The sequence below is a fragment of the Merops nubicus genome, unplaced genomic scaffold, assembly GCF_000691845.1.
Source record: "Merops nubicus isolate BGI_N331 unplaced genomic scaffold, ASM69184v1 scaffold8368, whole genome shotgun sequence".
NCBI classification, from domain to species: Eukaryota; Metazoa; Chordata; class Aves; order Coraciiformes; family Meropidae; genus Merops; species Merops nubicus.
In genome coordinates, this window is record NW_008623581.1 from 1 (window position 1) to 11,503 (window position 11,503).

General features: G+C 41.8%; 1 protein-coding gene across 1 annotated transcript; it reads left to right on the top strand.

Annotated features, from left to right (window-relative positions):
* The first annotated feature begins 2,401 nt into the window (after nt 1-2,401).
* DDIAS (DNA damage-induced apoptosis suppressor) lies at nt 2,402-9,192 on the top strand. The gene is made up of 4 exons (XM_008945115.1): nt 2,402-2,514; nt 3,487-3,648; nt 4,837-4,954; nt 6,697-9,192. The coding sequence occupies exons 1-4, from the start codon at nt 2,402-2,404 to the stop codon at nt 9,190-9,192; spliced, it is 2,889 nt and encodes a 962-aa protein (XP_008943363.1).
* Nucleotides 9,193-11,503: the final 2,311 nt, after the last annotated feature.

Consider the following 11,503-nt stretch of genomic DNA (forward strand, 5'->3'; position numbering starts at 1 on the left):
GAATGATCTTTAAGGCCTCTTCTAACCCAAAGCATTCTGATTTTCTTACGACAGGCAACGGGTGTCGGATGAAGCCAGGACAGCTCTGCCTGGCTGCTCGCTGCCCTCTGGGGGCCTCTCGAAGGGGGAGTGGGAGGAGGCTGCTGGTTAAAGGGTAAAAACTGCAATGTGAGATCTGTTACAGCTCTCAGTGTGCTTTGTTGTTTGTTTGTTTCTTTCCTTAGGGAGCATTCAAGGCACTGCAGCCACGAGAGGGCACCAGGCACTGATGTAAAGCCTGGTGACACTGCAGGGCTGTGGAAAGGGAGAGCTCGCTGGAGGCTGGTGGTGAGGAGCACTGGGGTTGCCACATGATTCTCGGGCTGGGTACGTGTGTCCAGATATTTGGGTTGCTTTATTTATGAAAAAAAAAAAGTGAACCAGATCTAGTTACACTGTCCTTTTTCATGTCCAGATTTCGAGTACTGTATTTTTCCCAAAGAACGCTAGCGACGTAGATTTAGAGCCTGTCTGCTCTAAAGGGAGCTGTTACCAGAACCCGTGTGAATACGTAGATGCTCTGCTTTATCTCCCGTATTCCAATGGAATACTTAAAACTGTTGTGTTTTCTGGAGTATGGGGAGATTGTTATTTCATTAAAAACTGCAGGTAGCAGTGCACTTCGTTCATACAGTTCTGAGCTGAAAGCCCGTTGGAATGTGAGGCACCTGCTCGTTTCTCCAAGTCCACCTTCTTGGGCAATAACAAAATAAGGCTTATTTTTGTTACTTCTTTTTTACATATTGATGTGTTTTCTCTGTATGTTTTACTGATATCTTGTACTGTAACCAAACCATAGTAGTTCTGTTTTGGCAAGAATTGAAGGCATGCATCATTTAATATATTAGGTCACATGAGCCTCTGTTAATATGTGTTCTGAAAAGATTTTTTTTCATTTTGGTTCTCCTTCTAGTAAAGCTGTTAACTTTTTCCTGCCTCTCTTTTCTTGGGCTTTCTGCCATAGGGAATATTGGGATATCTGATTTTTTTTTTTTTTTTTTTCTGAACTGCTCAAACTAATGAGGTTTAATCACTCATATTTTTTCACATAATCATGTTCTAGATCTTGTTTTTTCCAGAATGCTGAGCATGGTGCACCAAAGGGCAAAGGAATAGTGTGTAGGTCTAATTTTTTTGGTGGTAAAATAGGAACAAAACATTGCTATTGATTATTGAATGGTTTTTAACCTGTAAAACCATACTTGAGTCTTCTTTATCTCCTTGTCCTTCTGTCTCCCTGGGGGAGTGCTGGGACGACGATGTGAAATCACTTCCTCTTCTGAGTTTATTCTGCAGCTTTCTTTGGAAAGAGATGTATACTTAGTCATTATGTAATAAAAGTACTGTTGCAAAGAAGGTTTTATGGTGTCCTTTAGTCCATCTGTAGAGATCATTTTGGTCACTTAAGTTGGAACTTTATGATTTTTAGGATATTTTTCTCTACATATGTCTAGCATCTGCTGAGAAAAAAGATAACTTTCTAAAATAGGGAAGTTTCCCAAAACTTACTATTTTGGACAGTACAGTGACAGTAAAGGCAAGATGGTTCTTCAGGAAAGTAATACTGAAGAAAAATTAATTCATCTTTATTTAAACATTTAGTTCATAATTTATTTCTCAGACATATAATGTGACCTCTTTGTTGCAATCAATGGTAAACAGTGGAGAGCTGCCTGCCCCTTTGGCTCCAAGGGCATGAATATAGTTGCTATTGCAAGCCCATCTGAGATTTTTTTGGGCATCTTCTCCTTTAACAGTCATTGGTATTGAAGGCGTGTACAGAATTAGAAGTGTAGAATCATTTCAGCTTTTAACCCCACGTTGTGGCTTCATTCTGAAGTAGGGAAAAAAAATAGCAACTGATTTGCTACAGTGCTGTGGTCAAGGATAGTTCTAATAAAGATTCCCTAAATAAAAGTGGGAATTTGTGTGTTTTATCTGCAGTGGTGTGCAATTATCATGAATGTGCATAGAATCATAGAATTGTTTAGGTTGGATAAGACCTTTAAGATCATTGAGTCCAACCCTTAACCTGACATTGCCAAGTCCACCCCTAAGCCATGTCCCCGAGTGCCACGTCTACAGTCTTTTAAATACCTCAAGAGGTGATGACTTGGCCCTTCCCAGGACAGCCTGTTGCTTCTTACTACATACCTTTGTATTTTTTTTTTTCTTTTTAAAGGGCTAATTAAGATGTTGCCTGAGTTGTTCCACCATTTTCAAACAGAGATCATAATTTCCGGAGTGCTGCCTTTCAAAATGTTCAAAAACCCCAGCTAAAAGCAGTTAATGTTAACATCTCAAAAAATGAGAATCCTTTGAACCACTTTAACTTCCTTGTTTCAGGTGATGCTGTGAGCCCATGAATAGTGTGAGAGGACTCTTGGCTGCTTCTGTAATTTCTATCCAGAACTCCTGCTTCATCTATCCTGCCTGTCAAAGATGCTTTTCTAGGCTGGTACTGAATTCTAGGAGGTACGTCCTGTTTTGGGGTTCATTAACTGTAGTAACTGTCAGAGGCCTTGGGAAGAATCTCTGTTGGCCAAACACGTTAAAACAAATTGGTGCAAATCCATCTGCTGTAGCAGTAAGTGCTAATTTCAGATACTTATTCTACTTATCATTATTTAGATCTCTTTGTGTTCTAGTAGCAGCTTGGAGGTCATTATGGCTCAAGAGTTCTGTTGCATTTAGTGCCATGCTCTACTGAAGGACATTTTAGGAGAATAAAGTGTGTGTGTGAGTAGCTTCCAAGTGCACCCTGAGCAGTCCAGTTCTTCAGTGCTGTTCCTAAGATGGAAAGCATTGGTTGAAAGCCCCTCCAAGTCCTATTTTTTAAAATTTTTTCTAATTTTATATGTGCAATGCATTAGGTAGTCCTGTATGACTCTTCCACACTGTGTGTCCAGAAACATGGGGGCTTTCCTTTTTAATGCCACTGTTGTGTGAAATCTGTGACACACGGACTAACAGTAAGTCATGGAAGGAGCTGACTCTGCAAAGTGAGAATGTCTGTCGTTTCAAACGCTGAAGTAAAAGATAACAATGCTGTTTCATGATTTTTTTTAAAATCTAGGTATTATACTAAAGCTACAGGAAGAAAAATCCCAAATCAGAACAAAATGCAAAAAATGGGAGTGCAGGGAATTCAGAATTACTCCCTGAGAGATCATTCAAAGACCATCTCTCCAACTTCACAACAGGCTGGCATTCAATAAATCAGGAAAAGAAGCCAGAGGGATTCTGTCATGATACAGACCCCTTGCTGAGCCTGTGGTGAGAATAATGCCTCAAGGAGTAAAGAATAAGAAAGGATCTTATAGTTCATAATGGAGTATTTGATACATTATAGTAGTAATGCTTACGGCTGCAGATAAGTTCTTGCCTCAGCAGTGATTAAAAGAAGTTCACATATTCAGTCTTTTTATCCTTTTACTGTCTTGGTAGATTTAACTGTCTAAAATGTGGCTGCACGGGTAAAGCGAAGGATGCAAGCTACAGATACAGATTGTCCCTGAAGATTGCTGACACTACTGATTTGTTTGATGTTACCGTGTTTGGAAGTTGCCTGGATCCATTCTTTGGGGTCACCGCAGAAAATCTGCAGAGGTAAGGAATGGATTGTTTCTAACTATATAGCTGCTGCTTTTTCCTCAGCCTAAAAAAAAACTGAGGTGAGCCAGGATGGTGGGGGAGATGAGTGCAAAGAAGCTGCTAAAGTGCTCCCTTCCAACATTTCCTTGGTGCCCATCACCTTGAAAAAATGCTGAAGTTTGTTTTCCTCTTTTCCTGATATTTTGAAAATTTTGAGATGGATTACTTCCGTGTAGTAGAAGAGATTCCCCCACTTGTCTGTTGAAGGCAGCTACTACCTGCTAAGTGAGCTTCACAATTTGGTTGGTTTGGCTTCTTCCTTGAATCCTTCCTCCTTGTTTTGAGATGATTGAATTTCCTCTGTCTAATGTCAGACTATTAAGTAACTCAGCTTTTCCTGAGGTTTAGACATGTTTCTTTGTCACAATTTTAGAAAAATTTTAAGGTAAAGAAGGAGCCTTTGGGTTGGGGTTCTTTTTTTCAATAACAATTTGGATTTAAAAAAAACAAAGTCTGTACCTTATGGCTTTCATTCAAATGACCAGATTTTCCTTTAGGAAGAAGGGATTTCTGAGAAGCCTGTTAGTCCTCAGAGCCTGACCACCCACTTTATAAGCTTCAGACTTTCTAACGTGTGAAATTGCTAGGATGGGATATTCAGATACATGCACTGCTTCCTTCTCTACTGTTATTTTCTAATGCCTTGTGTTGTCACGGGGCCAGAGATGAACACTTTTTAAATCCCATACCAGCAGCATTACTGACATACTCAGGGCAGGCATTCTGCACCAGACTCCTCTATTGCTGTCAGCTGTGAGAAACTGAGTTATTTGCATCACTTAGTGAGGATACTGCTGTTGCTGCACAGGTGTGAGCAGAAAGGATGTGTCAGCAATAGCAGCACATTGACAGCATTTGACAGTCTTTGTGTTGATGCAGAAACCACAGCCACACAGGGAACACCTGAAAGTCATGTGTATGTTAAACCACTCGAGTGTTTGTTTTGTTTACTTTTATTTCACCAACAAATTAAGCGACCTAAACAATCAAATGTATAGGTTCATGTTTTCCTGTTTTCATTCTATGTTTAGTTTAAGCTACCACAATATCTTCTCTTTAGCATGTGTCCTACCTTTACTGCACCTAAATGCTGTGTTAAGGCTTCTTCTGTTGGACCAATACTTCTATATGGTTTTACTCAAGGTATATTCAAGACTTCAATCAGCTGTCAGGAGAAACAAGCCCTGATGCATCTCCAGGAGTGTTAGTTCAAGCAGTGGAATCGTGTTTCATTGGAAAAAGATTTATATTTGGAGTGGAGGTAATTTTTAATCCACATTACTGTCTTATAATGAGTTTTTTCATTAGCTTGTAGCCAGTTGGGGGCATCATGTGCAACATCTTTTGGGAATTCGAGAAGATTTAGGGCTAGGACGCTGGAAGGATTCTGCTCCTCTTCCCCCAGACTCCTCTGTTGGTTTAAATGAGTCACATCCAAAAATCATCTTGAATGGCAGTAGTCAGCTTGACAGCTTGTCAGGGCTGCCTTAGAGAGAGCTTGAGCAGTGCCAGCTCCTGTGTGTATCAGTAACAGCTTGGAGTCTGTAAGAACCGTGTACAGTTCCAGCAAAAAACAGACTGTCTTTTCAAGCAGTGTCCTACCTTTCCCAGGCTGCGTGGTCTCCTGGTGTCTGAAATGTAAGGAGAAACACATCCCTGTGCAGCATTGTGATATTTCTGAATTTAAGAGCGTGTTTAAAAATGTTGATAAAGTTCAGCTGTTCAACATGTGCATCTGTGGCTCTTTTATGTGTTTAAGAGACTTTGAAATATTAGTTCTTAGTAATATTTCCATAGAAACAATCTTTTAAGTTCTCATCAAGTGGTGCTTGTGTGATTCATTCATATTATGAAATCTGTGAGCTGAATCCTACCTGGCAGGTGTTTTTCCTCTCCCACAGGTACCATGAGGTTTGTATCTGAACTGAGATTTTTTTCTAGTGCACAGCATGTTAAGTAGTGGAAGCTGGAGGACCTGATGGATTAACTTTCCTTAACTGGAACCATTCACCAGGTCTCTAGGTCTGATGCCTTTACAAGTACAAGTAATCCTACACATCAACAGCTTCTGCACTCACAAGCACTGAACACACATTTGAAGACCATTTGTTCAGCCTTTGGCTACAGACATTTCTGTGTGGTTGTGTTCAGCTATGCATACAGTTGCACTCTCCCAAACTCAGGATCAACATAACATACTTTGTCTTAACCAGAAGTGTGTATTGTCCTTGGCTAACATCCCTCAGCCACAACCTTTGCATAGACTCAGGGAGTAGGAGGGTTGTTGAATTTGGAGACAGGTGTATTTGCTTTTTTGGCTTCTCTGGTATTGCCAGACTTCAGAGTGTGGTGATAAAGGGTTTATGCACTTCTCAAAATGCTAGATAATTCCCTCTGCTTTTAATGTCATTTTTCACCTGTAATTTCTGTGTAGAGAGAAGCAGGTTCTATAAAGAATTGCAGCTGAAGCCCCTTTGGAACAGTACTGTCCAAATAAATTCAAGAAGATAAAGGTTGTAGCTTATTTCCCTTTCACAGAGGTGGCACATAAAAAATATTGTGCTGGCTTTGATAGCTGAGCTGCTGAGTCAGGTATTTGGTACAGAGTGCTCTGCTTCACATACTGCCCAGTGCCTCCTAGATAAAAGAAAAGCACGGGGCTTAGGCAGCCAGCCATTTGCACAGAACTGCACTGGAGGAAGCCCGGATGGACCCAGTGCCCTAAAGGGAGGAAGAAATTTTCTGTGAAGTCCTTTCTTAGAATTCTTGGTTGTTTTTCCAGCTCCAAAGCTCAGCATAATTGCAACAAGCAAAGAATCTCTCACTGTGATGCCCTTTATAGCCCCTGCCAGTGCTTATTTCCCAGGGAGTACTGCTTTGTGGGACAGACTGTTTTGTGTTTTCTTTCCCTGCAAACCCTGACAAAAAGTGACACCAAAGTTTAAGCCTGACTTAAAAGATGTGTTAATTTATTTTTTTGTTTGTTTGTTTGTTTCCCCCCAGGGTTGTGCAAGGGAAGATGAATGGCATTCTGCTGCCAGCAGTATCTTCCAAAACTGTTCCAGAATTAACAGAAGTACAAAAAAACTTACAGCTTGCCAGATCTTCCTGCCAAATGCTGCTGTCAGTGGCTTTACTGTTATCAACTACTTCCATCGGCTTCTGCAGTTGGCAAAATCCAGGAGCTGTAATAACAGCTCATACTTACCTGATGCATCTGGAGCTCCAATAGATGAGCCTGTCAGTGAGCTCAGCAGCTTGTCTAGCCTGAGCAGAAACTCCTGCTCTGTTTGGTCTAGTGGCAGAGAAAGTTTTTTAGGGTCCTGGCAGCAGTCCTTCAGCCTGACTTCATCTGTTGCTTGGGTAACAGCAGAAGACTTTCCCACTCTAGAAGTGGGAAAGCTTCTGAGTGAACAGCATGAGCAAGAGGGGAAGCCTGTCTCTGCAGAGTCATGCAGTGTGAGCCTCAACAATCAGACTCTTTGGGATTCACAATTTTCCACCTCTTCTATGAAGGAAGGGGATAAAGAGGAGGACAATGACTTGAGTTCACAGTCTGACAGTGGCTCTGCAACTGCTAAATTAGAGACAGTATCCTCTTCAAAGACTGAGTGTTCACATGGGAACAATTCCAGCTTGTTGCAACATCCTGTGGAATCTGGGGTAAGAAGCATTTACGCAAAGACTAATAGTAGAAATTATTCTTACCCAGAAAAATCTCACAGCTCCCTTTTTTACAGGAGAGATGTCTCAGCATCTCATCACACAAATGTAGCTGGAGTGTCTCGCATGGACTCTATGCTTTGGGATGATCTCCCATTCTCAGAAAGCCTAAATGAGTTTTTAGCCAAAATAGAAGGTGGCAAGAGTGTTGTAACATCACCCAGCCTTGATGTAGGCAAGCAGGCCTTTCCTGAAAGTAGCAAGTTGGGTATAAATCTTGACAAATCATATCACAGGCAAGCGGTGGTAGCTGGTGATTTGCCTGGAGCAAACGTCTCAGGGAGGTTCTTGCCAACAGTAGGAAATGATAGTTGGGAGAACATGTTGTTTGCTTGTTTTCAGTCAAATGCAAATCCTCCCCCAGTGTCACAACGTGAGTCTTTCTCTAATATTCTGTCTTCAGCTGACAAGGAATGCGAAACATCTTGCTTTATACCTAACCTTCATCTACCTAGTCTGTCACAGTCCTTGCCAGCTGCATCAGAGCATTCTGTTTCTGAGAGCAGATACGTGCAGTCCAAAGAAGCAAATATTGACATTTCAAAGTCAGCTTGGTCTTTTATTAGTCTGCAGAGCACTGCTGAACATGGAGACACCTCCTGTTTAAAAAGGAGCAAGGCAGCTACCTGCGTGCATTCTGCATGTGGTCGCTGTTTAGCTGGTTGTGAAAATAAAGAAAATCTGTATTCTACACCAAGCCAAAGAACAGATCTTAGATGTACAGGTGTGTGGGACTCTGATCCAGCAACTCCCAACAATACCAGACAGACAGATAAAAGAGAATTAAAACCACTGACAGAACTGCCAGAAAATACCTTCAGAAGTGTTAGCGGGAGAGAGATGCCGTGGAACAGTATCTTCCCTGAAGGCAGCTACAATGCTTCTGCTGATCTCTTTGATGCAAGTGCAAAAGAGGTAGCAAAACCTGTAGAATTCTTAAATAAATTGTGTAATTCTGTAATAGAGGAAGATACTTTGACAGAAAAGGTCACAGCCTCTGAGTTGGTGCTTTGTCCTGGAGACGTTCCCTCTAACAGTTCCAAATCAAGTTCATCCCTACACAGGTCCCCTCCTGATTTTAGCAAGCACAGTACTCCACTGACTTATTACTCCTTCTGTGATTCAGAATGCAGTTCAGTGAGTGCTCAAGACTTTGTTCCGTATTCACAGTCGACTCCTATGACAAAACCTTTCCAGAAGCTGTGGCCTTTTGGGGAGAGAAGCTCTTCTGCCACTATCGTCACCCCTAAAAATCCCACTAAATCCCACTCCAAAGGCAAGCGATGCAGATCTTCTGTTCAGAACACTCTGTTGCAGCAGCTTAGTGGCCGGTTAGTGAAACGTGGAAGGCCAAGTAACAGGGGAGACAGAGAAGGTTACAGCTTGGAGGAGTGGGTCACACCATCTCCAAGCAAAAGGTTGAAACCAACCGCATCTTCAAACTTCAAAACAGTTTGCTGGGCTATGGACTTGCAGTCGACCTGTGGGCACGCTGGCAGGAGCCCTGCTGCTGGAAGCAAAAAGAACAGTGAAAGTGATGTTTGCTTCCAAAATGAGAGATTAAACTCTGGGGGTACAGCCAGGACTCAAACAACTCCTGTAGCTGCAGGTGTCACCAAGGCCACCTTGGTCTTAAGCGATACAGTCCTGGAAACTTGTTCCCCTTCAGAAGGCAAGGATCTCTCAAGTGCAAATAATTCAGCAGGTGTATTGGAAGGGGCAACTGGCTGGTCTCCTGAGTTGTTCTTCCATGCACAGACTCCTTTTTTCCAATAAACCAAAATACTAAAAGATATTTCTATGCTGTATTGTTTTTAATTATTTTTAAGGCTTTTGGGAATGACCTAGTAGAAGAAAAAGGCTATTTAACAATTAAATTTTTTTATACATCTATTGGCATCTGTCTTCCCAAGATGAGTTAGGTTTATTTGCAGCTCTTTTTTGCCACAGATATGGGGGAAAACAGAATTTGCATTTACTGTATTTTATTGTAAATTAATTCTAGAACATGCAATAAAAAGTTTTGTAAATGTGTGCATACTTACCACTACTCACTTTATCAAACATAGGTAGGTGAAGTGTTTTAGTGCTCAGTGTTGTCTTTTCACCATTAGAAGAGCCCTGTGGAGAAGGGCCAAGTTTTCATGAAGGAATTTCAAATACCGTATGGAACCTTGTATTTGAGCCCACTTGGAATCCTGTAACAGAGTTGATTTGGGTGGAGGGGACCATTCTGAGAGGCTGGTAATAGCTCCCAGCTTTCCTGTAGTTTTTTTCAAGTTAAAGACTGCTGGTAGCAGATTCCTGGCTGCGTCTTCTCCCTTCCTTGCTTTGGGGTCTTCCATATCTCCCACCCAGAACAGCTGCATTTAGAATTATTGAATAGAGAAATCTTGGAGCTGCTGCTGCAAGCTGGAGGGTCAAGTCCTGCCGAAGGATGTGGGAACCTGGTGGCACAGGATTGCATCAGCCTGAAAATGCTGACTTCCAGAATCAAAACCAGGCCTAAAGTTATCTACTGGGATTTAGTTCTTAGAGACAGAATGAATATGCACCGTTTACACCGTGACTAGTGACAAGGAGTTGACATGTTTCATTCTCTGCTCCAAGATGGACATTGCTATGTTTCTATGTTTGAGCCCTCCATTTCTAACATACCTACTTGAGCTCCTGACAGTGTTTGTTCAGAAGAGTTCTATGTATGTCTCTGTGTTCAAGGAACGGATTGTGTTGAACCTGCTAACTAAAGCCCTTTCAGGTCATAAAGACGCCACCTCTGCCTTAGGACATCTGAGAGGCAGAAGTTGCTGGAAGTTAGAATAGTATTGTGGGAATGGGTCATTTCACACTCATCTTATTCCTGTGTATTATTTTACTTACTGTATGTTGTTAGTCACTTTTGGAGTCAGCCAGAAAGGGTCTTGTGTGACTCTGAAGGGCTTCTCTAACCTTACCTTCACTGGCTCTCACCATAGCTACCTCGCTGGGGTATGCACACCAACCAGCGTGTTAAGGCAGGACGTGCCTAAGACAGCCAATGGAAACCATGTTTGACATAGATATAAACCAGATCTTTGGAATCTGAGCTGTAATCTTTGTGCCCCTTCATATCTCTTCTATAAAATAATTATGTACGTGCTCATTGTTTTCAGGATACTGGGGGAAGCATGGCATACTCTTGCCACCTTGTCCCTTAGCCACTATTTGTAGTATGCCCGCCCTTACATGACATACAGGTAAACCTTTCCAGCTTCTTGGTCTCTACCCAAAGTTCTGCATCCTCTAATCAAATGCATTTCTCATTGAGGGATGGGAGGGAGAAGAGTATTTGAGGCCAAACAAGCTGCTTCTGCTGTTGAGCAAGGTATTAAGGAGATAGAGCTTCTCCTACCAAGGGTACAAGCATGCTGAGTCTGCAGGCTAACAAGAAAAAGTTCCTCATGGCTACGCAGCAAGTCTGCACAGGTGAGGTCATTTTACAAAGAAGCTTCTCCATAGCAGTCAGTTTTGGGTTGTTTGGTTGTTTGGTTGGTTTTGTTGTTTTTGTTTTTGTTTTTGTTTTTGTTTTTGTTTTTGTTTTTTTTTGGGGGTTTTTTTTGTTTGTTTCTTTCTTTTCTCCACTACTTACAGTTGAGGAAAATTGAGGCCCAGGTTCAAAGACTTGCCCAACATTAAGAGTGCATGGAGTCTAGGTCTGGGTACCACTGAAAGATCTTAACCATCACAGCAATTTCTTGCTGTCTTGCCCACAAAGATACTCGGGCACAACCCATTTCTGGTGTTAAAGGAAGCTTCGACAGTAGGTGGCAGTGGTAGGAGGCTCGAGGCTTCTTGCAAGTTTAAAGCTAAATCTCTGCAGTCCCTGGATCCTAAACATATATCCTGGTTTGAGGTAAATAGAGCTGGTTCTGCAATGATTTTACTTTTTAGCTAAAGCTCTTCTAATTAGCTGTTCTGTCTGAGTTAGCAGCGTTTTCATAAACTATCTGGCTGTAGCAGTGATTTAGGCTTCATGTTTAGAGTTACTGCCAGGGATTGGTGTGCAAACCAAGGCCACTGCTAAGCTTGAATCCCACACGGGGCGGGG